The sequence below is a fragment of the Pongo pygmaeus genome, chromosome 16 (assembly GCF_028885625.2).
Source record: "Pongo pygmaeus isolate AG05252 chromosome 16, NHGRI_mPonPyg2-v2.0_pri, whole genome shotgun sequence".
Taxonomy (NCBI): Eukaryota; Metazoa; Chordata; class Mammalia; order Primates; family Hominidae; genus Pongo; species Pongo pygmaeus.
The window spans coordinates 20,664,513-20,692,379 of NC_072389.2; the positions used below are offsets into that span (position 1 = coordinate 20,664,513).

The 27,867-nt window shown below is 42.3% G+C and overlaps 2 protein-coding genes and 2 pseudogenes across 2 annotated transcripts in view; 2 read left to right on the top strand and 2 right to left on the bottom strand.

Moving 5' to 3' along the window:
* LOC134738364 (putative GED domain-containing protein DNM1P46) overlaps positions 1 to 589 on the bottom strand; it is an 88,028-nt gene extending 87,439 nt beyond the window's left edge. The window contains exon 1 of the mRNA XM_063653145.1: positions 525 to 589. The gene's annotated coding sequence lies outside the window, so the exon portion shown is untranslated. The remainder of the gene's footprint in view (positions 1 to 524) is intronic.
* Positions 1 to 8,799, top strand: LOC129014533 (uncharacterized; annotated as a pseudogene).
* On the top strand, positions 1,893 to 26,723 carry LOC134738356 (heterogeneous nuclear ribonucleoprotein L-like; annotated as a pseudogene).
* Positions 19,485 to 20,970, bottom strand: LOC129014236 (fascin-like). Its single transcript, XM_054451418.2, is given in 1 exon segment — positions 19,485 to 20,970. A coding segment is annotated over 1 exon segment (1,479 nt). The 5' UTR covers positions 20,964 to 20,970.
* Positions 26,724 to 27,867: the final 1,144 nt, after the last annotated feature.

The following is a 27,867-nucleotide window of genomic DNA, read 5'->3' on the forward strand; positions in this document are numbered from 1 at the left end:
ATGATGTCACTGCAAAAGACAAATCAACACATAGCCTTCTTGTGACTGTATTTTGCTGACCGTCCACGAGTTAATCATCTGCCTGAACTCAGCAGTGCTCTGTTCCCTTGGGACACACACACACACACACACACACACACACACACACACACACACACACACACACACAGAGTGGCTGTGCCGCCCTGAGCCTCCAGTTGGCGAGTGTGAGGAAGGGACCAGACGGGTCGGGCAGAAAGGTGCTGGGTCAAGGGAGGAGGCGGCAGCCGGGAGCGCGCGCACGCTCTGGACTCGTGCACCCGCCGAAAGTGGTGCGCGCAGGGCCCGCCTGGTTGAGGCCTGAGGGGTGAGGGTGACGGGGGCGGGGTAGGGGCAGCCCTTTCCCAGGCGGTAGTGGGGGCAGTGGTTATGTTGCCCTTTGAAGCTTCGGCTTGACAGGAGCCGCCCCTCCTGTGGGTGGAGTCCCTTACAAAAGGAGCAGCCCCGCAGGCCACCACACAGCTCCCTCCAAGGCTTCCGGGCACCTTGCCATTTTCCAGCCACGCTCCCACAAGGGTCCAGGCGGCAGGCAGAGGCAGAGTCGCGAAAGCTCGGCTGGGCGGCCCCGCGGGGTACTCGCCGCCGTGACAGCGGCTCCGGACAGGCTCCCCTTCGCGCCCCTCCCGCCGTACATGAGTGGAAGATGTCCGTGTCAGGGTTCAAGGCCAAAGTGAAGTTTCTGGGTCTATCTTCCACAAGAACCAGGAGCCGCAGCCCCCGCTCACGCTCCACTGCAACATGACTGTGAGGCGCCCGGCGGCGGCCTCGCGGGGCAGGGCGAGGGCAGAGAGGGGGCGCCGGGAGTCCCAGGGCAAAGGGGAGCCGTCCCCAGAGAGGCCCCACTTCCCCGCCCTTTTCTTCCGCGACTGGCCCGGCCCCGGCCGGGACTGCGGGAGGCTTGGGTGGGAGGAGACGGAGGGCGCGTCTCTCCGACTCCTCGCGTGGGGTAGGCTTGGGGGCTGTTGGCCCCTCTAGGCCCCCGTCGCCGCGCCCCGAGGTGGGAGCCCGCGACTGCCGGAGCCTTCTTGGGACCCATGGTCGCCCTCAGTCGGCCAGCCTGCTCCGGAGACCGCGACAGGGCGGTGCAGGGCGGCTCCGGCGTTTTTTGAGCCCAGGCGGGGAAGGAGAAAGACCTTTAAGATTTTCGGTATTTTGGCTGGGCACAGTGGCTCACGCCTGTAATCCCCTCACTTTGGGAGGCAGAGGCGCGCGGATCACCTGAGGTCAGGAGTTAAGAGACCAGCCTGGCCAACATGGTGAAACCCCGTCTCTACTAAAATGTACAAAAATTATCCGGGCGTGTTGGCAGGCGACTTAATCCCCGCTACTTGAGAGGCAGAGGCAGGAGAATCGTTTGAACCCGAGAGGCGGAGGTTGCAGTGAGCCGAGATCCAGCCGTTGCACTCAAACTTGGGGGATAAGAGGGAGACTTCTCTCAAAAAAAAATTATTTTTTCTTTTGAGGGAGTCTCACTCTGTCACCCAGGCTGGAGTGCAGTGGCGCGATCTGGGCTCATTGCAGCCTATGTCTCTTGACAGTCCACTGGTTGAAGCGATTCTGCTGCCTCAGCCTCCCGAGTAGCTGGGATTACAGGCGCCCGCCACCACGCCTGGCTAACGTGTTTTTAGTAGAGACGGGGTTTCCCCGTGTTGGCCAGGCTGCTGTCAAACTCCTGACCTCAAATGACCTACCTCTGCCTCCCAAAGTGCTGGGATTCCAGGCGTGAGCCACCGTGCCAGGACCCAAAGCCCTTAGGTTTTAACGCCTCATTCTTCAGTCAGGTTTTCCTTGCTCCCGCGTGTTCAGCCAATTGGTTTTAAGTTTCTGTTGAAGGAGAAACTAACAATGAGAACGGACTCGTTGATGGAAGAAAAGTTGGAATGCAGCCTCTGGTGCTGTTTGAGTGATCACTCTCCCCCGGGTCTGGCTGCGCACTGCTGTGTTCTGGAAAGGCGCATTGTATGGTAGATGCCGCAGGTAAGAGTCCTGTACAGGTGCTCTGCCCGCTTTTCCTTTCAGGCTTCTGTATCAGCTGTTTTCCCTTGTAGAATGTGCCTGTGACCTGTGCCCCTGACCTCCACCCCTTAACCCTACCCAACTTGTCTTTACATGTCTGACCATCAAGGCTCTTCTGGGTCGTATTGAGTTCATGCTGATATTTTCCCTTCCTCCCCCCAGTTTTTGCTTTGGTCACGTTATGCTATATTCTGTAAGCCTTTAAAAAAATTCTTTTATGGTGGCAGGGGAGAATATTTTGTAATTATGCTTTGTGCTTTTTATCTTCCACTCAATAAATGCTTGGTAAATATTTGTTTTATTGAGTATATGACCCTATTCTAGCTATATTGTGCTTGAACCAAAATCTTAACTGCCCTGTAAGTTAACTGCTAAGAAGTTGTCAAAAGTGCAGAGATAACATCCAGAACTTGTCAGGGATAGTACAAAAAGGTCTCTAAGGGCTTGATGGAAGTCTGTAAATTGACTTCATGTGAAAGAGTGGAAGAAGCGAAAATGTGAAGCATGACTGGAGAGCTGGAGTGATAAAGCAAGGGTCTCTTTCTCCAGATCCTTTGTAACAGTGTTATGTGTCCTCTTCTAGAAGATCATTCTGAAAGATAATGCCAACTTGGAACCTAGGAAATCACCCAGTGGGTTTCTGCATGTTAGGTGGTTCAAATCCTCATCAGCACCTTTGTTTTCTCTGCCTCAGTTTGCTTACAGCGATGTTCTCAGTACCTGTAATTGCTGTCTTTGAATACTTAAGCATTTTTTTTTAGATCACAGGGGTGTATGTGCGTTCTTATTTTACCAAGTGTTAGAATTTTTACTCTGATTTTGTGGGCTCTGCTTTAGTTACTTGGTTGTTTAGTTGTAAAATGATCAGCAGGAAAAACTCTGTGTGTGTCTGTGTGTGTGTGTTTGTGTGTGTGTGTGTATTTTAAGGTTGTTTTGTTGTCAGAGCACTTAGAATTTTATTTTATATGGTAATTCTGTCAGTTTATTCTCCAGCCAACATTTATTGAACAACAAAGTATGAAAGTAATGTGTCCCATAACCAGCCTTCAGAAGAATTACAACTGCTGTATGTCTGAACTTTATTTTCTTTTCCTTTTTTTGTTTGTTTGTTTGTTTTGTTTTTGCTTTTGTTTTTGTTTTTTGAGATGGAGTCTCACTCTGTCACCCAGGCTGGAGTGCAGTGATGCACTCTCATCACGCTGCAAACTCCGCCACTCAGGTTCAAGAGATTCTCCTGCCTCAGCCTCCTGAGTAGCTGGGATTACAGGCACCTGCCACCCCACCCGGCTAATTTTTGCAGTTTTAGTAGAAACAGCCATCTTGGCCAGGCTAGTCTTGAACTCCCAACCTCGTGATCCACCTGCCTCGGCCTCCTAAAGTGCTGGGATTACAGGTGTGAGCCACCATGCCTGGCTGAACTTTCAAGAAGAAGTTTGTGCATCAATTTTTTAAAAATTGTGATGTCAAAAGATAGCTGTGTCCTACATTTGGAAAGATACAAAAACTGAACATTCTGGCAGGCAGTTTTGCTTACTGGTGCTTGAGATAGAGCCATACATTGGTCTCAGTGGATTTATGGAGAAAAATAGATAGAGAAAGTTATTTCTAAATAAGACCAAAAAATCCTTTTCTTAAGCAGTGACAAGTAAAGAGGTTGTCTTGGTTAACCTTGAAATGTGTTGCCCTTGATTAAGATAGTTTTATGGTGGGGATGGTAGTGGTGATAAACTTGTTTGAAATTTGTCCACTTATAATAACCTTTGTGGTAGCTGTCCCAGACAACTTCATCCTCACAGGCCTTAAAATTACTATAAAATTAATAGAATAGAGGAGAAATAAAGGACCTGAATAATTAGATGCTTAGATAATTGTAATGTGTTTTCATAACCGGTGAAAAAGAGCAGGGTTAGAAGCACTTAAACATTCTATGTAAGGAACACTGCCTGAATTTATATTGCAATTTTTGAGCACCATTCGTTGTTTAAAAACTGGTATATTGTAGGTCATATTTTAAAGACAAATAAACTTTTTTCAAGATGGATATAAAGCTTAAACTTATCAAAATTACAAAATTTAAAGCATATGATTGAAAAACATTAATGCATAGGTTTACATATTGGTCATCATTTTAGATGTCTTTCAAAATTGATTGTCTCTTAAACTGAACAAACTTTGAACATGTTGTAGCATTTGTGCTGAAGGTTAGGTTTCCTGGGGTGGTGGATATTTTATAATATGGATAACAAAACCTTCTTATTTTAAGACATTTAGAAAATTTTAGGCAAAACTAGAAAATGTTGCTGAGAATTCTCCCACTCAGAAGGTACTACTATCAGAATTTTGTATTTTTCCAGTCATCTGCTCATCTTTTTTCTCCTGTGCTTGTATATGTTCCCTCTCCCTTGAAAAATCAGATTTTTTTTTGGAATCTGCTTTTTCACTCAACGATATTGTAGATCCATGTCATAACTTATTCCTCTACAGTAGCTTCAGTTATTGTGTGCTTTCTGTTGGATGACTATACCATCTAGTCAGTCATGTTTCCTGGTACTAAATACATAGGGGTGTGTGTGTGTGTGTGTGTGTGTGTGTGTGCGCGCGTGTGTATTTTTTTCTACCTTAACTAATGCTTTAGACATCATTAGGTGGAGCTAAATCCTTGAAACCTTCCAAGTGGTGGCTTTCAGTTCTCATTGCTAAATTGGTTTCTAGAGATGGAACAAATTATATTTTATGGAAACTTTTTTTTTTTTTTGAGATGAAGTCTCGCTCTTGTCGGTCAGGCTGGAGTGCAATGGCATGATCTTGGCTCACTGCAACCTCCACCTCCTGGGTTCAAGCAATTCTCCTGCCTCAGCCTCCCAAGTAGCTGGGATCACAGGTGCCTGCCACCACACCTGGCTAATTTTTGTATTTTTAGTAGAGACGGGATTTCACCATGTTGGCCAGGCTGATCTCAAACTCCGGACCTCAGGTGATCCACCCACCTCGGCCTCCCAAAGTGCTGGGATTACAGGCATGAGCCACCACACCTGGCCTTTTTTTCTTCTAGGTACCAGCTTTTATTTATCAGTTTGGTAAAAATGTTAGAAAGTGTGCAATAAAATGGGCATTCTCACAGTTGTGGCACAAAGTATAATTATCTTTGACTTTCTAGGAAGCAGTTTGGCTTTGTAGAAACTTGCCTAACCTCTCCCCATTGAGGCAAGATGAATTCTGACTACGCCAAGGTGGCCAACCTTGTCCCTGTGATTCCAGATCTCCCAGAAAAAGAGGTCTAGTCTCAGAGAAAACCCAGATTTTCTTGGCTTAGCCCACCTTGACAGCTAATCTCTGGAAATGGGGTGGGCTGGTAGAGTCCTTTGGTCAGATTTTGTGTCAAGAGAGGGAGGTGGAAAGATGGGAGGGAGGTAGTAGCAAAACTGGCCTGAATGGAACTCTGTAAGTTAAAATGGCAAACGGATGTTTCTTCCAAGGAAGAAATTCTAGGGAAGGAAGGAAAGTGGAGGGGAAGGCAGCAGTTCTCAAAGTTTTGGAATCAGAACTCCTTTACATTCTTAAAAATATATTGAGGGCCCAAGGAGCTTTGGTTTATGTAGGTTGTATCTATTGGTATTTATCATTAGAAATTAAATCAGAAATATTTAAATTATTCTTTAAAAGCTCACCACATATTGTTATAAATGTTCTTATGAAAAAATTTCTAAACCCAAAGTAGCACAATCTTATATTTTTTGCAAATTTCCTTGATGTCTGCCATGTCATTTTCATCTGCATTCAATTTATTGTGTGATATTTGCTTGAAAAAATGTGAACAATGTCCAATCTCATACAGATAGCCATTTTAGATCACTGTGGATATATATATTTATATATTTATGTATATATAAATTTTTTTTTGAGATGGGGTCTTGCTCTGTCACCCAGACTGGAATGCAGTGGTGTGATCACAGCTTACTGCAGCCTCAGTCTCTGGGGACTTAGGTGATCCTCCCACCTCAGCCTCCAGTGTAGTTGGGACTACAGGTGTGTATCACCACACCTGGATAATTTTTTGTATTTTTTTTTTGTAGGGACAGGGTTTTGCCATGTTGCCTAGGCTTCTTTTTTGATACTCCATCAAAACTTGGTTTTTCTTGAACTTTGGATCTTTTACCCTTGCGTGATATTATAACATCATGCATTGGTCACTTAGAAAATAATGGTTCACCGAGATCTTCTACATGTTGATACATTTGATGATACAGTATCAAAATACATTCGTCAATATCACCAACAATCTCATCAGAATACATTTGGAAAGCAATGGTGGATATAAGTTTTCTAAAATTCTAATTTTCTGTTCAGAAGCTTGAATCTTATTATTAGCAGTTTTATTATTGAATTTTATTATGGCCTGTCTGTTGTTTTTCTTGAAATGACAGAATCTCATTTTTTGAGAAAGTGTCTCCCAAAAACCCCAGTTGAAATAACATTGTTTGTCAGTACTCTTTTCAAGTAAAAATGATATTCCATTAAAGTGGTTAATTCACTTCATGACTTAGTCACACGAGGGTTTTTTCTCAGGCAGTCTGTAGGAATGCTTATGTGTGCTTCCAATTTCATCACTTGAAATATTAAAAAGAGATATTCAAGGATTAAGATATAGTAAACTTTTCACTGCTTCATCACAGACATTCTTTTTATTTTTGAGGCAGGGACTTGTTCTGTCACCCAGGCCGGAGTGCAGTAGCATGATCACAGCTCACTGTAGCCTCAACCTTCTGGGCTCAATCCTCCTGCCTCAGCCTTCCAAGTAGCTGGGACTACAGGCATGCAACCACCATGTCCAGCTAAATTTTGTATTTTTTGTAGAGATGGGGTTTCACCATGTTGGCCAGACTGGTCTCAAACCCCTGACCTCTGGTGATCCTCCCGCCTTGGCCTCTGAAATTGCTGGGCTTACAGGCACGAGACATCATGCCCGGCCTGCCCTTCCATTTCAAACCTTTCCTGTGCATAGTGAAGAATACCATGACTACTAGTAGTTTGGTGTTACTGCCTTTATTTGTGCTAAAGTGCCAGCATTTTTACCCAGTATTGTATTTGCACCTTTACAGCAAATGTCACTATGTTAGTATTCCTGTTAAAATAGTTTGGACCTGGATGTCTGAGGGCCCCACTTTGGGAACCATTGAAATAGGTACTTAAACCTACTATATATCATATCTTTTCATCTACAAGATTTTTAAAAACATAATTTCATTTAATTTTTTCTGTAATTTTAAAAGTATGGTTTTGAGGAGTTTCAGTTCAGAGCAACACATATTTTATTTTGCTTAAGCTGAAGTTTATTAGACAAATACTGACCTAATAGAATGAGGTCCTAAATCTAGTTGCAGTTTCTTTAGCAAAAAAAAAAAAACAAAAAAACAAAAAACCCAAAACTAAAAACATAAAAATGGTCCCGTATGGTGTAGTCCCAATGTATGCTGAAGAATTTGAAGAAGAAAATGCAATACTCAGTAAGTGCTGTTCTTTATGAATAGGATTAATTCTGAACAGTTTCTTTTAGCCTGTAAAGAGATTTGGGACACAGTAAGAGAGGAATGAGAATATAGTAAAATAAACCATTATTGAAGAGATATACTGTTAATGATGTCCTCTTTCAATACAACTTGCTTTTTTCTTTTCTTTTTTTTTTTTTTTGAGACAGAGTCTTGCTCTGTCCCAGGCTGGAGTGCAGTGGCACAATCTCAGCTCACTGCAACCTCCGCCTCCCTGGTTCAAGCGATTCCCCTGTGTCACCCTCCTGAGTAGCTGGGACTACAGGCATGTGCCACCATGCCCAGCTAATTTTTTCTTATTTTAGTAGAAACAGGGTTTCACCATGTTTGCCAGGATGGTCTCAATCTCCTGACCTCGTGATCCACCCACCTCGGCCTCCCAAAGTGCTGGGATTACAGGCATGAGCCACCATTCCTGGCTAACTTGTTTTTCTTAAAAGAACCTTCAGTAAATATTTGGTTTCTGTGGCCTCGGCTATAATTCAGATTACAGTTTTCAAAGCAGTGTTTCCTAAAGTTGTTTGTGCAAAATTGTTTTCCATGACTTGAACCTAGTTGTTCTGAAGCTAATATATAATAATAATGGCTTCTCCCCAATTTATAATAGAAAACAGTACAAAGTAACAGACTATTATATGGGGGATGGAAGAAGAAGGACAAGGGTTGAAAAAGTAACTATTGCATACTATGCTCACCATCTGATTAATGGATACATGTGTACTCCAAACCTGCGTATCAAGTAGTATCCCATGTAAAAAATCTGCATATGTACCCACTAAATCTAAAATAGATGTTGAAAAAAAAGTTTTTCTATGTCAGCAATAATTGAATTGAAGGTGTAAAACTGTAATAAAAATTGAGACACTACAAAGTATGTTGTAGTTAAGCTACAAAAAAAAAATTCTAAAACCATCTATATAGAAAATTTTAGGAATTGATCTTAAAGGAAATCCAAATAAGTGGAGAATTATCATGTCAATCGATGTGATAAATTAATATTAAATTACATTATTTTTTCAATAAATCTAATATGGTCATTGATTTTAAAATGTGCATAGAATATTAATTTTTAATAAATAATGATTAATTTTTAAAAATGCAGAGGGTTGGACTTGCCTTATCAGACATCGGAACGTATTACAAATATATGGGGAAAAAGGCAGTAACTGGTGAATTTTTCATTTCCATTAAGAAATAATGGATCTGGCCAGGCGCAGTGGCTCATGCCTGTAATCCCAGCACTTTGGGAGGCGGAGGAGGGCAGATCACCTGAGGTCAGGAGTTCAAGACCAGCCCTACCAACATGGTGAAAACCCCCTCTACTAAAAAAAAAAAAAAAAAAAAAAAAAAATTAGCCAGGCGTGGTGGTGGGTGCCTGTAATCCTAGCTGCTTGGGAGGCTGAGGCAGGGAGAATCCCTTGAACCTGGGAGGTGGAGGTTGCAGTAAGATTGCACTACTGCACTCCAGCATGGGTGACAGAGTGAGACTATGTCTCAAAAAAAAAAAAAAGAATGCTGGATCTCACTGGCAATGGAAAGGGAAAGGAAAGTTACTGATGGCAACATATTACTAATGGTAAATAAGCAATGAAAAGATACTCAATATCATATGTCATTAGAAAATTGCAAACCAAAACAATGAGATGCTACTACATAGCTCTTATAATGGCCAAAATCCAAAATAGTAACACTACTGAGTGCTGGTAAGAACAATGAGCAGAAATAACTCTTATTCATTGCTAGTTGGGATGCAAAATGGTACATCCACTTTGGAAGACGGTTTAGCAGTTTTTTATGGCACTAAGCACACTCTTAGCCTATGATTCCATAACTGTGCTTCTTGGTATTTGCCAAATGAGTTGAAAACTTATGCCCACACAAAACATACACACAAATGTTTATACCAGTGTTATTCATAATTACCAAGACAGAAACAACCAAAGTACCTTTCAATAGGCAAATGGACTAACACTCTATGGTGTAGCCATACAATGGAATATTAATCAGTTCTATATAAAAAAAAAGAGCTATCAAGCCACAAAAAGGAATGGAAGAACTTTAAATGCATATTACTGAGTGAAAGAAGCCAATATGAAAGCCTACACACTATGTGGTTTCAAGTATATGACATTTTGAAAAAGGCAAAACTGTGGAGACAGTAAAAAGATCAGTCATTTCCAGGGGTTCCTGGGGAGGAAAGAAAGGAGGAATAACTAGGTAGCACACAGGGGATTTTTAGGGCAGTGAAACTATTATTTTGTGTAACATTGTCATGGTGGGTACATCTCTGTTAAAATCCATAAAATGGACACCACAAAGAGTGAACCCTAGTATAATTATGAACTTTAGATAAAAATAATTTATCAACATTTTCTCATCACCTGTAACAAATGTAACATACTAATGTTAAAAATACCACAAGATGTTAAAAATAGGAGAAATGGGGGTGGAGTGAGAGAGTCTACAGACAGGCATTTTAACTTTCACTAATTTTTGCCTGTAAACATAAAATAGCTCAAAAAGTAATATCTATTAATTTTTATATATATATAAAAATATATATGTGGTTACTACAATGTCTTATTGAGATTAATACACAGTGAGAGATTGTGTCTAAGAACTGACATGGTCTTTAATTTGAATAACAACATTGAAATACAATATTAGTGTATTTAACTGTAAATTAAGAAAATAAATTTTTCATATATGAATTGTTTATAACACTTTATTGAAATAACACCCACATCAATCCTCATCAGTTCTGAGGCCCACATAATAATTAAAGGCCTCCAGCCAGTCCAATTTCATTCATTCCTAGAACCAGTGAGTTTCACTCTTGCAGGCCATGAGTAGCAGTTCTTCAACGGACAATGAGATCTCGAAAGAGAAAGGTGTGTTCTATTTCTTTGTGACTAGTGTCCTAAGTCATGGAGACAGAATCATGGGCTTGGAAGTAGCATCATCTTCCAGGTTGCTGTGTAACTCACATTCCCAAGGAACGGACTGTTGGCAAACCCTTTGGTCTCCATCCTTGGGATTTCTTCTTCTCCTCTATATTTTGTTTCTCTTTCTCATTTTTTCTAAATCATTTTTTCTTTTTCCGACCAATGATGTTTGTCCTTTTGTCCTAGGACTGGATCTCATTTATCTTTCTGGGAATAGCGCCATCTCTAAAGACTCCAGGTTAACCCACTTCATATTTAATCATTCCAGTCTAGATACTAAATATTGCAGTGTCAGTCAACATTCCCAGGGCCAGATCTTACCTCACACCTCAGGGTCATAACTCTCTTGACTACATTGGGTTTTGTCCTAATTTCCTCATTCTTGGCCGTGTGTATTTTGTCCTATCCTGGGAACAAGGAGAGGAGTGAAGAGCTTTCTCTTGCATTTCAATATTAACCCTACTCCCGCATTCTTCCAAGAAAGCCAGGAAATACAATGCCAATGTTTTCCATTCAGTTTATATTTCATGTATAATTAACTTTTGTATTGAACATGAATAAACTGAAAATTTCTTGAAATAGAAACAATTTGATAGAATTTTGTGGGTACAGTGTATACAATCCGTGTCCAATAAGTTACTGGCATCTAAACTTGTTATAGATTTTTTGTTCCATCATGTACTAATTCAGTAATTCTATTGGAATACAACTAACATTTGTTTGTTAGTTATAATTCATTCTTGGTAAGCCTTTTTCTGTGTTTTGCTTATGCTTCCATTATCTTCTAGATGAGCACTTTTGTATATCTAATTTAGAAGCATTACATTAAGAACAGTAAGAGAAAATCATAAGCAAGTGTGAATATTTTTTCATAACCACTTATGAAGAAACAGAAGGGCTCCTATTACATTCACTGTAACAAATTATAAAGTCATAAACACATACTCTTCAAAGTAGCAATAGGCAAATCAGGGAGAGAGAGAGAGAGAGAGAGAGAGAGCACAATGTTGCTCCCAGAAGACAATGAATTTATTGCTACCACTGAAAAAATTTTTGGAAGGGATGAAGCTTTTTGCTAACATATACAATAGCAACTGCAAAAGGAATAGGACCTGGAATCTTCAGCTGAATCAGTCTATTTATAATCTCATGTAAGACTGGTAGAGACAAAACATAGGTCATTGCTTTCTCATCATTCATTAATTCACTCACTCATTCAAAACACAAATAGATGCACGCTATGCTACACACTGGGGATACAAATGGTTACAACAATCCCTCAAGTTTCTCAAAGCCAGTGGGAGAAATAGGCATATAAACAACTAATATCATGCACTGTCATATTGGACACTTGAAGACTGCCTAATGGACTGTGGGACTACAATATAAGATACTGTCAGTTTGTCCTAAGAAGGTCACTCACGGGGAAGTGAAGACTGAATTGCGTCACAAAGGAATAGTCAAATTTTCCAGGCCCACAGGGAAAATGCTATTCCAGATGGGAGGACCATTGTGAGCAAAGTTAAGGATCAAGGAAAAAATATAAGTTTGAAGAGATGAAAGTAGAGCCACGTTGTTCAGTACAAAGGGTGGAGAATTTGGTGAGAGAAATGAGAATCAGGAGGGAGAGTGGACAGGGTCAGATCACAAATGGTCATGGTCAACCTAAAACTAAGAGGCTGAGAATTTATCATGAGACAAGTAGGTGTCAAAGATGTTATAAGGTGCAACATGATGAGGTTTGCATTTCAGAACCGCAGCGCTGATAGTGGTGCAGAGGCTGGATTACAAGCGGGAATGGAGCAGCTGTGGTGGAGGCCGGAGTAGGAGAGAAAGGAGTGTGAGGAGTGGTGGGGTGAGTGGGGTGGGGATGGATTTCCTAAAAAGATGATCAAGGAAGAGAGATTGGGTTGGGGCATTCAGAGGCAAAAACAGAAGGAAAAAGAAATCTAAAAGGAAGGAGAAGGGACAGGCCTGTGTACCAATTTGAATAATACTGCAATTGTTTATTGAGAGCTCATGATGTCCCAAACATGATATTTTAATCCTCACTACAATGAATTTTGGACTTTTTTAAAATTTTATCAATTGATATTCAGAGGAGTTAAATCGCTTACTGAAGGCCATGCCAATTTTAAGTTAAGGGATGAGGTTAAAACTAAATGCTACTAGATACAGGGCTGGTGTCCTCTCAACTATATTCTTTGGCCCTCTTAACTGGATCAGCAACAGGGGAGAAGGCAGAGACTAGAATAGCTCCTCACAGTTCTCTGGATCTGCTTGGATGCTGACCAGTTTGGAGGAAGAAGATGAATTAAATGGAGGTAGCTGAGGGATATCCAGGTGCAAAAGATAAATAAGCAGTTGGATACACCGGTCTGAAGAAGGTTCCTGGTGACACTGGTTGGTAGATAGACCGAGAGTTGAAATTCACCTGCAGTAATTGTTACTCTGTGTCTTCCTGTTGCATTTATGGGCCAGCTCAGTATATCTTTTCCTCTATCTTTTAAAGTTAGAATTTAAAATACCTACCTAATAATTACTTCCTGAAGAGTAAAAATCTTTTGTTATAGTTTTTCATTGGTCATGTTATTTATTAATGCTATCCTCAACAAATATGTATTCATTAACCATTGGGTACATTGTGCAAATTACACCGCACTATTTGATAGAAAGAATGAGGTCTCTTCTTGCTAAATAGTTCTAGTCATCTCCCTTTTATAGTTTCCTTTACTTTGTCTTAAAAGCAATTTATTTTTCTATTCATTATTCATCTTATTACATGTTCTTTTTGCTTCACTTTAATCCTTTTTTGCAGAAGAAAGATTATAAATAAAAATATCTGTATATAACTATAAAGCTTACACTCTCATAGCCGGCATAGAGTTTGTGCAAAAGCAAAAAGATGAAAACTTTAGCTCTTTTGTAGGTATGATTTTTGAGTTGTGATGGCAAGAAAATTAAGTGGGATTTTGATATAAGAGTAACAAAAAGGAGCCTGTAGGGAGAAAACAGATAATACATTGAGAATGAATAGAAATTATTTATCAGGCTGGCTCTGCCACAGCAATTCTTGTCCCTTCCCTAAAATTAATTATTTTCTGGTTTAACTGAGAAAATATGAGACAATCTCAAATTTCCTCAGAGCTAGAATATAATATTCCATTTTATTAGCCCTAGAACAACATGAACGGAAGCTTTAGTGGTAGCGTTATAGTCTATGCTGAGGTTTGTTAGCAGTGCATTATTACCTAAGAGATCGCTGCTTAGTTCAGCCAGTTAACTGGAGGTCACTAAAATGTTCTGCTCTTGAAAGAGAAAGAGGGGGAGAAAGGGCAGGGGCGGGTAGAGAGAGAGAGAGAGTGAGTGCTCCTTCTTCACAGAGCAATTTGTGTAAATGCATGGTCCAGTGGCCCTGAGATCCATTAATTAAATTTCTAGACTTCATAGCATTTGCTGATGAATCATGATGAAAAAAGTTGGAAGGGAATAGGAAACACATACACTGCAGTATCTTGTTTCGCCAGAGTTGGGCCCTTGAGAATTAAGTGATACTTTGACATAATTCAGAATTAACAAAATCTGTCTGCTCTCTAAAAGTGTGTATTTTCATAATTTAAGTAAGTCATGCAAATTAGCTTAGATCAAAATGTGAGCTCCATTGTTGCCTGCAAGTCAGCATGATTTCATGATTGGTGATATAATAGTATCATCACCCCAGGGAAGGATATTTCTGTGAAATTAAGTGATATACTTCTATCTGAGTAGGAATATTGTACCTGAAAAATCCTGCTAATAAATATAGGTCTCATTTTGATATTTTGGAATTTTATAGGGAATTAAATATAATAAAATCATGCATCCTACTGAGGTCAGACATCTGAGAAAAACAGGTCAGTCAAATCCTCATTCCTGTGAAATTTACCAAGGGGCTTTTAAAATGGCCAAACGTTAAAGTATCTAGCATGATGCTTGAAATATAATCTGTGGAAATACACTAAACTAAAATGACATTGTCCAGTCTCATGGCTTCAAATTCCAGCCCCATGCTAATGATCAAATTTTCTATGCATTCAAAGCTCCTGAACTGAGATTTAGATATGTAACATCTCTACTGGTTTCTTCACCTTACTGTTTCCCATACCAAACTTCTATTCTTTCTTTTCCTGATCCATTTCCCTCCACCTTTTCTATTATATTCAATGTAATTAAATAGGGATGTTTGGCTCCAGCTATGAAATTTGACTCACATCCCATGTCAAATTCATCACCAAATCCTGTCAACTCTACTTCAAAAATATTTTCAAAATATGACCACCTCTTACCAGTACCACTCTAGTTCAAATCATCCTGTCTCTTTCCTAGGTGATTGCAATAACATCTCACTACCTAGATCTACCCTTTGTCCTAGAGTCAATTCTTATCTCAGCAGACAGCAGACTATTAAAGCTGTGAACCATATCAGCCTCCATTTCAAGTGCCTTCAGTGGCTTCCATTTCACCTCCAGTAAAATAGAAATCTCCACAATGACATCTAAGACTCTCCATGGTTGGTCCCCTTCTTGCCTTACAACTAAAAACTCTTCTACCATTACCACTGTATTTACTCTGCTGTAGCAGGGAGACCTGTTTGCTGTCCCTTAAACAAAGCAGATGTCTTTCTCCTCTGGTCTTTGCATTTGCTGGTCCTATTACTGGGAGTGTTCTTTTTCCCATCCTCTTGATGACTTCCCTCATCTCCTTCAAGTCCTTGATGGAATGTTCTTACACAGTGAGGATTTCCCTGGAAACCATATTTAAAACAGAATCTTCAGTCCCATGTCCAGCACTCTTTATGCACCTTTCCTGTTTTAGAATAGTTTGAGAAAATGAGTAAGTGTTTTGGGGACACAGCACTTACTATCATCTGACATAATTAGGCATAAAACTGTATTTCTTAATTATTTTCTTATGTATTTGTTTGCCTGCCATCATAACTAAGCATTTAGTAGAGACTGTCTATTTTATTCACAATGGTATTCCTAATTCCTTAAAAGTGTTTGGTATAAAACAAACATACATTGAGCATTTGTTGAATAAAAGAATTATATGTAAAATTATAGTCAGACATTATTCCAGGGGAAAACTCTTAGTCTCTAAACAAATTTATTTGGATACCTGGTAAATTATACCATAACTAATTTAGGAAATAAATTTGCTCCTCTTATGTCAATTGAGGGAAGCTTTGGCAAGAGCATTCTGCTTCATCTCCAAGTCTTTTTCTTCAAAGCCTATTGTTATTTTTTTCAAATCTGACAACCCTATGAGACCTACCCAGCTGAAGATTAGCTGGGATGCCCAGTTCCTGTTCTCACTGTGGGGCACCAGATTTTCTGGGCAAGCAGAGTGAGTAGATAAAGCAATGGGATGGGGTGAGGTTACAGGCATCAGCCCATTCTAGGCTTTGCTCTTCAACACACACTGTCCTCCTGAGCCAGGACGCAGACCATGGCTACTTTTGCCCCTGCATGTCTGTTCTGATTTCTTTCTTTATATGGGATGTCTCACTATTCTCCTGCTTTTAATATGGAGTTGCAGTCTCTAAGCTAAAAGGCCAAGTACAGATTCACCTGCCAATGAAGCTCTTTAAATTCTCTCTTCTTTCTCAGGACTCATTGGCTGTAAGTCCATGGAACAAAAACAGAATTTGCTACTTTTCAATGACATTGTTTTAGTTGAGTTGTGTTTAACCAACTTGTTGAATGAACTGACACTGTACATTCTCCCTGTAAAATAACAGTGTGTTTTCTATTATGCCTATGTAAGTCTGTTGCCTCAACTTGGCGTTATGTTAACTTACCTACCAGACAGTTTATTTAGGTTGTATTCAAGTTGGGCTTTTGTGACATAAATAAAATCAGTGATGTGATTATAATATAGTGGTACTATTTATGTAAAAATATTTGGGTCTTGAAAAGATTAGAAAAAGCTAAGTTGATTCATAGGAGGGCAAAGCAATGTAAAAATTTTAAGAAAAAATTATAAAATTAGAATAATCAGAATAGCAAAATTTTAACAAGCTAAAAGGTTTTTGCACCTCAATTACTTTTTTTTGTTCTACTTTAAACAGGTAAAAATTTAGAATTATGACTGACTTGTTATGATCATAATTTATACAAAGAAGACAATGTATAGAAACTCCAGTTAATAGAGTAATAATCAAAGGGTCCTGGACTTATATCAAAATATTGGCCAAATAATTTACATTTCTGGTTTTTTTTTTAACCCCATGAACCTCCTCCTTAACTCACTTTTTAGATTAACTATAAAAAAACTGGTCTCAATTATATTTGAATAGAAGGTTTCTACTCTATTGTTCTCTAACTTGACCATGTTCGGTACCCTTAATTAAAATATATAATTCTTTAGTAAATAGTTTTCATAGATGTTTTCTTTCTAACTGGTTATATGAAAGCTACCCAATAATGGGCAGGTTGAATAGTCGTGGGGTAGGCTCAGTGTTGGTCTGTGGAATGTTACTGTAGGTCTCCACAAACCTAAGACACAGAAACACACCTTTAGAATTATCTACTTCACAGTAGAACTGTGACAGAGCCTGAGGCTTGCCTGACTCCATACTTCTTGGTGTTATTCACAACACCACAGCCTAATTTTGCTTATTTCTTTATTTGAAGAAATCTTGAAAAAGAATTGCGTTCTTTGATTTTTCTACTTAATTAAAAATTTCATCGGAATCAGCAATATCTTTCTGTGATGGCAATTGTATCTCCTAAAAAATCACAGTGGAGATATATTTGGAATAAATATATCCAAATATTGAAGTAGTACATTCTCAAATATCTGAGTAGTATATTCCATAAATTATGTCTGCAGGCTTAGAAATAACCTTCATATAATATTAATAAAAATCAAACTAGCTATTCAAAATATACTCATGGCATTGGACATTTGGAGGTAATTTTCACCAACCATCAATGTCTGTATTCATATATTTATGTGATGGTATTGTTATTTCTGTAGTCTTGGTCAACAAAATTTACTCATGTTTGATATAATTTCCACATACTCATAGCATGACTTTGGAAGTAATGCAGTGCTTGAAATTTAAGGAAAAAAATATCTGGTTAGGATTCCAAAATGTAAATCATTGAATAAAACAGTGCCATTTACTTTAAGATGAGGACAGTATTTTGATGGGAGGACATAGGTGATTTTGTGAACAACAAAATAATCTTGAAGCCACATACATATGGTAAATATTCACACTTAGGACTATGTGGGAATGGCAGCAGTCATTTCCAATAAATAACGTGTGAAAATCAATAGGACAGTTCCAAAAACACCTCCAGCTTTTTCATGGCATAAAGCCAAAGCTCTGCTATATGAATATTACATATGTTTTTGACAAAACATCTAGTCTTGCACCAGACACAATATTCTAGTTTCCTGAAGAGGAAACTTTATTAAAGCATGTGCTAAGTAAACTATAAGATTCATATTAGAAACTTCAGTCCTATAGCTGTTTCTATTTATTTGGGGTTGGAAAAAAAATGGCATTATTGTACATGTACTTGCTTTATAGTTAAAAAAAAATGGAGGGGGGCAAAATAAATCACACTCTCAAAGCATCAAGGAAATTTATAGTGGAATTATGAATCATATCATTGTGGGGTCATTTTCCTTTGTATCATGATATCATATGAGACCAATGTCAAATGGAATAGGTAAAAAATGGACAAAAAGTTTTTTTTGGGGGGGGAAGGCTGCAGACTGAGTTATTTTATTTCACTATTTCCAGTTTGAAGCTACTATCATGGGCGTTTAGAGTTATACAAATAACACTTACAAAAAATAAAAGACCAAGACACCCAGAGTGAGATGCATGTCGGGGACGAGGGAGGCTGGCAGCAGGGGGGCCCCGGCGGCTCACCCCAGGGCTCCCCAAGGGGGTGATGCCTGGCTTCATCCACCCAGGAGGCCCAGGGAGCACCAATCACAGTGGGGGCTCTGGCCTAGGCGTCCTGCAGCCCAGGCCCAGGGCTGGGGCTGGACGGGAAGGACGGAAAGAGAGGGCTGAGATGCACCCGCTGGGGAGGGTGCTGAGACGCCCCACCCAGATCACTCACTACTACAGCCAGGCTTGCCTGGGACGCCTCCAGCAACAATATTTCATCTAAAAAAATACTGATTTGGTCATTTTCCGTTTCCAGTCACGCTAGGGTGAAAGGAAAGAGACAGGAGGAAGACGGCCCCCACACCCCTACCCCCCGCCACCACCACCCTGGCAGAACATGCAGCGGGCAGACCCTGTGGCTGTCACGCCCTGCCGCTCCACGGAAGGGAGCCAGGCTGAGCCTCTGCCACGTGAGAGAGGGGCTGTTTCCAGCCACCACCCAAAAAAACCCAAGGGTCAGTCCTAGTCCACCCGACGGCTTCCCTTCCCAAGCAGGGGTTTCCGGACAGTGCACCAGGGAGGGCCACTGACAGGCTTGGGACACGTGCCCAGCTCCTGGGGGGCTGGGAGGAGGTGGCCAGGAGGGGCAAGAGATTCCAGTTACACTACACGCCCAGGGCTCCCAGCCCCCAACCGTCCCTTAGCCGCTTCCAGAGAAGTAAGGCTCAGAGCCGTCTGAGGTCAGAAGAAAGAGGTGCCAGACTCGCCCCATGGCAGACAAGAGGGCAGGGGCATCTGAAATCACTCCCAGGGCCAGGCCGCAGCCGCTGACCCGAGGGGAGTAGGGAACCCGGGCGGAGGGGAGAGTGGGGAGTCCATAGGGGCGACAGGCGGGGGCACCGTTTTCTCTGGGGTTTCCAGTTTGAAAGGCAAGGGGCTTGCCTCCCGCCCCGGGGAGCCCACCTGGAGGAGAAGGGGTTAGCAGGGAGGGTTGGAAGGAGCCGCCACGTGGGCAGGGGCGGGGAAGTGCGGGGCGGGCGGGCCCTAGTACTGCCAGAGCGAGGCGCGGTCCACGGTCTCCGCGGAGGCCTTCAGGACCCCTGCGTGGTCGCCCTTCAGGTAGCGCCCGCCCACCTTGACGGCCACCTTGTTGTCGCAGAACTCGAAGAAGAAGTCCACAGGAGGGTCGCCGCTGCTGGTGACCGCGGAGTCACTGCCCACCGTCCAGTATTTGCCTGTGGAGTCTTTGATGTTGTAGGCGCCATCGTTGAACTCCAGCTGGAAGGCGTCATAGCTGGAGCGGTTGGCGTCCAGGGTGCCCCTGACCTTGCGGCAGCCGATGAAGCCGTGCTCCCCGCGGAACACGATGATGGGGCGGTTGATGAGCTTCATGAAGAAGAGCTCTGAGTCCCCTGCTGTCTCCACCGAGGCGGCCAGCTGCCCATTCTTCTTAGATGTCACAAACTTGCCATTGGACGCCCTCAGTGTGATGCGCCCGTCACGCCGCTCAATGTCGAAGTAGCAGCTGGCATTCTGGGTGGAGGCGGTGGACTGCACGCCCCCAGTGGCCGTCAGCGTCCAGTACTTGCCCGTGTGGGTACGGAAGGCACACTTTTTGGTGTCGCGGTCGATCTCCAGCTGGAAGGTCTCCAGGTCGGTCTCCTCGTCCTGATTGGCAGACAGGTCCCTACCCTGGCGCGTGGACACATTCCTCTCGTTGGCCGCCTGCAGCACGACCTGGGCGCAGCTCTGCTCCAGGGCAAAGAGCTCGTCCTTGCCCACCTTGGTGGCCTTGCCGGCCTTGAGCGTGCTGCTGGGCCCCAACGGCGCCAGGTAAGGACCCTCGCAGCCGCGGAAGGCCACCTTGCCGAAGTGGAACTCCAGCGTGTAGCCAGTGGCCGGCTCGGGGCTCGCCACCAGGCGCCCGTCATGGCGCAGGAAGCGGTGGTCGGCGGTCTGCACTCTGTAGCGCTGGTCCTGGAAGGCGAGGATGATGAGCGAGTCGATGCCCCAGGGCACGTCGCGGTCCACGGCGATCTCGTCGGCCGGCCGCGCGCTCAGGTGCGCCTAGCGCCTACGGGTGACGCTGTAGGTGTTGACCTGAGGGTGCATGACGATGTGCACGCTCCGCTTCTCGGCGGGGGACACCGTCTGCGCGAAGCACGACAGGCGGTCCTCGGTGCCTCCGAAGTAGCGCCGGTGCTCCTCGGACTGCAGCGACCAGCGGCCGTCGTCGTGCACCACGATGAGGAAGCGGCAGTCGGGACCGGGCACCTTGCGCTCGCAGGTCACGTTGCCGTCCTTGTCCGCCGCCAGGTAGCGGCCCAGGTGGCTGCGCAGGCACACGGCCGCGCTGCCCGCCTCGTCAGGGGGCTGCTCCGGCGTCCAGATCTGCTTCTTCTTCAGGCTGCTGGCCGACGCGTTAACCTTGAACCCGAATGCCTCGGCCGTCAGGTACTTGTTGCCGCAGTTGATGAGGCCGAACTGAATCTGCACTGCCTCGGCTGTGCCGTTGGCAGTCATGGTGGCGGTGGACGGGAGGCCGCGGTGCGGCCAAGGAGGTGGGTGACGGGTCCCGGCCGCGGCGCCCCTGCTCCTTTGTTCGGCAGGGGCGGCCCGCAGGCGCCCTCCGCAGCGCTCCACCAAAAGGTTTTTAAAATCATTTCAGTTAACAGATTTAAACAGAGTTTAGCTATGAAGCAATGAGTAATGCAATACAAGCTAGTGAAAAAGATGAACAACTAGGGATTAAATGTTGAGGAAAATTGTTTTCTAATGAATTAATTTTGAATTGATAAGAGACAAAGAATAGGGACTTTTAAATATACAACTTTGGTGACAAAGTATTTGTCTACACAAGTTTCTTATGTCTAGTGCCTTCCTTACCTCCCAAATATTATTTTATAACTCTGATAATTTCTAAAAGATACATATGAGATATTCATATCTAAAAAAGTCACCAATATTTTGAACTAGTATCAAAAATAAAGAAGTATTTGACATAGGTTTATATACTGGGTTTATACATAAATAAAATACAAATACAAATCACAACAGCAAAGATAATAATTAAAAACTGCGTACTCACCTTAGGGTTTTTAAATAAGCTAATTGTTTTTCTTCTACACAAATAGCTAAAAATGTACAGTGAATGAAAATGTACTCAATTTCTCTTTCTTTTTCTATATTTGGATTGGTTAGTGAAGTGTCACAAAAGTGATGATGCTGAATTTTTGCTATTTTCTCTCTAAAGTGATGTTCTGAAAGAAATATATATATAATTTGCGGTTGTGAAGAAGCCCTTTTTTTAGTGCTAATTGATTTCCTTTGTGTACTTTGCAGTAGACATACATGTTAAAAATTCAACAGAAAGAAGAGGATAAAATAATCATGACATTAAGCCCCTTTAGAAATTAGCAATGTTCTCTATTAATAATGGCGTGATGATATGCCACTCCATGAGCTCTTGAACCAAGTTATTCATTATTTCTCTGCCACATGGAAGCAGGATATTTGGTCTTTGTCCTATCTCAATGCAGTGCCTATGGTTTTGTTACAGAAACCTTAATTTTGCCTGCTTTTAAGTAAAGCAGGTTTTATGCAAACTTCTCAGAGGGCAGCCAGATAACTTTCAAGCACATTTGAAACACCAGAGGTGACTCTGCCAAGTGCCTCAGAGAAAAATACAAACTATGACAAAGACACTTCTTCAACCCATCTTTCTAAAGTTGCTGACTCTACAGGTTTATTATAAGCATTAGACGAAACCAGCGAGAGGCATGTGTCAAAGCTTGAATGTGCAGCTCCAGGTTAGAATGTCAGCTTTTCCTTTGGGTTACTGAAGAAGGAGAAAAGCCATTATCCATGCATGAAACAAAAAGGTATATGGCCAATCAAATGGAAGGCATACTTTTGGTAATCCAATCCCAATATATGCTATTTGCTTTAGTGGGGCTTAAGTAGGTCACTTAAGTGGTTTAGTGGGGCTTAAATAGGTCACCTTCTAGAAGTGAGCAGAAAAATATTTTAAATTAATTGTTATTTTGCTATCAACATTTTTTTTAAATTGAAAATGGAACACCGGTTTTATAAGCAGTTTCTTCATTTTATTATTTAATGAGGTGGCTAGCCTTGATTTGAAAGGTTTTTTTTAACATGACTAGCTTTCTGACACTCTAATGCCCATTTTCTAAGACTTCTGTACTGTAAGCTATTTTAACAAAGGGTAAGTGGTATGTCTTTAAATTCTGATTTTAGAGGAATTCCTAAATTCTCATTACTTTCACATATTATTTTATCTACTGTGAAATGATAACTTTGTTAACATGAAGCCTTTGAAGCTGTCACTGTATTGCATCGGGTATTTCTGTTGGTTCATCAAAGTGAAATGAAATGAAAATGCAGGAAAAACAAATGAATAGAACACAAGAGTAATTCATTTTGGCTGGGTACGGTGGCTCATGCATGTACTACCAGCAGTTTGGAAGCTCAGGAGTTAGAGACCAGCCTGGCCAACCTGGTGAAACCCTGTCTCTACTAAAAATACAAAATGTAGCTAGGCGTCATGGTGCATGCCTTCTGGTACTGGAAGGCTGAGGCAGGAGAATCACTTGAACCTGGGAGGTGGAGGTTGCAGTGAGCCGAGATCATGCCACTGCACTCCAGCCTGGGCAACAGAGCGAGATCCCCTCTCAGAAAAAAAAAAGAGTAATTCATTGAAACACCAGTTTGTAAAACATCAGGATGCTTTTCTCTTGTTAACTATAACATTGTTGTTGAAAACTCTGCTAAAATTTCGCATTCTTTTTTTAAAAAAGGTAAATGAATTTTCATAACGTATTGTGCATAAAAATTATTTAAAGTTGACATTAATATAAAACTTATTGAGCTACTTTAAAGTTTTTTTTTTTTTGCTTCCTTTTTGAATTTTTATTTTAGGTTCAGGGGTACAAGTGCAGGTTTGTTACATAGGTAAACTTTTGTCATGGGGGTTTGTGGTACAGATTCTTTCATCATCCAGGTATTAAGCCTAGCACCCACTAGTTATTTTCCCTGATGATCTCCCATCTCTCTGCCTCCTCTCTCTGAAAGTCCCCAGTGTGTGTTGTTCCCCTCTGTGTGTCCATGTGAGTTCTCATCATTTAGCTCCCACTTACAAGTGAGAACATGCGGTGTTTTTCTGTTCCTATGTTAGTTTGCTAAGGATAATAGCCTCCAGCTCCATCCATTTCCCTGCAAAAGACATGATCTCTGTTCTTTTTTATGGCTGCGTAGTATTCCATGGTGTATATGTACCACATTTTCTTGATCCAGTGTGTCACTGATTGCCATTTTGGTTGATTCCATGTCTTTGCTATTGTGAACAGTGCTGCAGTGTACATATGCATGCATGTGTCTTTATAATAGAATGATTTATATTCCTTTAAGTATATACCCAGTAATGGGATTGCAGGGTCAAATGCTATTTCTGTCTTTAGGCTTTTGAGGAATTGCCACACTGTTTTCCACAATGGATGAACTAATTTACACTCCCACCAACAGTGTATAAGCATCCCTTTCTCTTCACCACTTCACCAGCATCTGTTATTTTTTGACTTTGTAGTAATAGCCATTCTGGTTGGTGTAAGATGGTATCTCATTGTGGTCTTGATTTGTATTTCTCTAATTATCATGAACAGACAGTTTTGAAATTTTTACAATCTTATGAAGACAAACGAATACAGAATTTTCTGAGCTGGGGCTTTTCTGGGGCAAGATTATAGAGATTAACAAAATGAGATTGGGAGAAATTGAGCTACATTATTGTCAAATTTAGCTTGCTGGGAGTAAAAAACAAAAAACCAACAAAACTGAAGTCTTGCACTTAATAATAACTATTTCTGGCTTCCTTCCCTCTGCTAAACATGGATTGTCAGATTTCTCTCTGTGAGTTGTCGTCATCCACCACTAGAGTCAGTCAATGGCCCTACATTGTATTCCCTGGCAATGATTTTGCAATGAGTTTTGTTCAGGTTCTTATCACTTTAAGATAATGTCAACATTCTTCCTTAACTTCTCTCTGCTTCCAATGTCTTCCATTTCTAATCCGCCCTGCACACAGAACAGTTTATTTATCCTTCTTAAATACAGAAAACTACTCTCAATTGTCTACAGGATAAAGTACAACCCTTTTAAACTTTACCAAACTAACTTAGAAAAATAATTTCCAGGGAGAAGCGGCATCGGCGGCTGGAGCAGAGGCAGCAACCGGACGAGCAGCAGAGGCGGTCCGGAGCGACGGTGAAGATGGCGGCGGCGGGCGGCGGAGGCGGCAGTGGCCGCTACCAGGGCGGCGGCAGTGAGGGCGGCCGGACCACTAAGCGGCTCAAGACTGGCAACGCCAGCGACCAGCACGGAGGCGGTGGCGGTGGCGGTGGCGGAGGCGGTGGAGGAGGTGGGGCGGCGAGCGGCGGCGGGAAGAACTACGATGACCCGCACAAAACTCCTGCCTCCCCAGTTGTCCACATCAGGGGCCTGATTGAGGGTGTGGTGGAAGCTGACCTTGTGGAGGCCTTGCAGGAGTTTGGACCCATCAGCTCTGTGGTGGTAATGCCTAAAAAGAGACAAGCACTGGTGGAGTTTGAAGATGTGTTGGGGGCTTGCAACGCAGTGAGCTACGCAGCCGACAACCAAATATGCATTGCCGATCACCCAGCTTTTGTCAACTACTCTACCATCCAGAAGATCTCCCGCCCCGGGGACTCGGATGACTCCCGGAGCGTGAACAGTGTGCTTCTCTTCACCATCCTGAACCCCATTTATTCGATCACCATGGATGTTCTTTACACTATCTGTAATCCTTGTGGCCCTGTCCAGAGAATTGTCATTTTCAGGAAGAATGGAGTTCAGGCGATGGTGGAATTCGACTCTGTTCAAAGTGCCCAGCGGGCCAAGGCCTCTCTCAATGGGGCTGATATCTATTCTGGCTGTTGTGCTCTGAAGATGGAATACGCAAAGCCTACACGCTTGAATGTGTTCAAGAATGATCAGGATACTTGGGACTACACAAACCCCAATCTCAGTGGACAAGGTGACCCTGGCAGCAACCCCAACAAACGCCAGAGGCAGCCCCCTCTCCTGGGAGATCACCCAGCAGAATATGGAGGGCCCCACGGTGGATACCACAGCCATTACCATGATGAGGGCTACGGCCCCCCACCCCTCACTACGAAGGGAGAAGGATGGATCCACCAGTGGGGGGTCACCGTCGGGGCCCAAGTCGCTACGGCCCCCAGTATGGGCACCCCCTCACCCCCTCCCCCACCACCTGAGGATGGCCCTCACGCCCACAGCCCTGTGCTGGTGGTCTATGGCTTGGATCAATCTTAAGATGAACTGTGACCGAGTCATCAATGTCTTCTGCTTGTATGGCAATGTGGAGAAGGTGAAATTCATGAAAAGCAAGCCGGGGGCCGCCATGATGGAGATGGCTGATGGCTACGCTGTGGACCGGGCCATTACCCACCTCAACAACAACTTCATGTTTGGGCAGAAGCTGAATGTCTGTGTCTCCAAGCAGCCAGCCATCATGACCGGTCAGTCATACGAGTTGGAAGACGGGTCTTGCAGTTACAAAGACTTCAGTGAATCCCAGAACAATCGGTTCTCCACCCCAGAGCAGGCAGCCAAGAACCGCATCCAGCACCCCAGCAACGTGCTGCATTTCTTCAACACCCCGCTGGAGGTGACTGAGAACTTCTTCGAGATCTGCGATGAGCTGGGAGTGAAACCGCCATCTTCTGTGAAAGTATTCTCAGCAAAAGTGAGCGCAGCTCCTCTGGACTGCTGGAGTGGGAATCCAAGAGCGATGCCCTGGAGACTCTGGGCTTCCTGAACCATTACCAGATGAAAAACCCAATGGTCCATACCCTTACACTCTGAAGTTGTGTTTCTCCACCGCTCAGCACGCCTCCTAATTAGGTGCCTAGGAAGAGTGCCATCTAAGCAGGAAGACATTTCTCTGTCCTTTATGCCATTTTTTGTTTTTTGTTTTTGTTATTTGCAAAAGATCTTGTATTCCTTTTTTTTTTTTTTTTTTAATGCTAGGTTCGTAGAGGCTTAACCTTAATGGAAACGCTGGAAGTCTGCAGGGGGAGGGAGAGGGGAACTGATATCTCCCAAAATTAACCTTCACTTTTAAAAAATTGTTGTACATGTGATTTTTTTTTTCCTGTTCATACATTTGTGCTGCCCATGTACTCTTGGCACATTTCAATAAAATTGTTTGGAAAATAAACACAGCGCTTGCTGGGAAAAAAAAAGAAAAGAAAAATAATTTCCCATATTTGTTGTCTCAAAGATACTAGAATATACTGATTTATAGCTACTTATTTTTCCCAAACAAATTAGCCCACTATGAATAACCTCCACAGTCTCTTTTTGTTGTTGTTGTTATCTATCTGAATTCTGCCCATTTAAGGTAAACTGATGTCTATAATTACTCCTGCTCAAGAACTTCTGGAGCCTTCTAACATCTGGTAACCAATTCCGTCTTTAAAGTACTTACTACCATGATTTCAGTTTTCTTGACGTATCCTAACAGAAAAAATAGTACAAAGGGGTCACAAATGCAGAGTAAAAGCTAGAAGGATAGAATGACTAATATTCACAAATTTTAGAGTAATAGATGGTTTTATTGTAATTGGAAGTGCAGAGGATTTCTGTGAATTAGTATAGTTTTTTTATATACTTTAAGTTCTAGGGTACATGTGCACAACGTGCAGGTTTGTTACATATGTATACATGTGCCATGTGCTGTGCTGCACCCATTAACTCGTCATTTAGCATTAGGTATATCTCCTAATGCTACCCCTCCCCCCTCCCCCCACCCCACAACAGGCCCCGGTGTGTGATGTTCCCCTTCCTGTGTCCAAGTGTCCTCATTGTTCAATTCCCACCTAAGAGTGAGAACATGCAGTGTTTGGTTTTTTATCCTTGCGATAGTTTGCTGAGAATGATGGTTTCCAGCTTCATCCATGTCCCTACAAAGGACATGAACTCATCATTTTTTATGGCTGCATAGTATTCCATGGTGTATATGTGCCACATTTTCTTAATCCAGTCTATCATTGATGGATATTTGGGTTGGTTCCAAGTCTTTGCTATTGTGAACAGTGCTGCAATAAACATATGTGTGCATGTGTCTTTATAGCAGCATGATTTATAATCCTTTGGGTATATACCCAGTAATGGGATGGCTGGGTCAAATGGTATTTCTAGTTCTAGATCCTTGAGGAATAGCCACACTGTATTCCACAATGGTTGAACTAGTTTACAGTCCCACCAACAGTGTAAAAGTGTTCCTATTTCTCCACATCCTCTCTAGCACCTGTTGCTTCCTGATTTTTTAATGATCGCCATTCTAACTGGTGTGAGATGGTGTCTCATT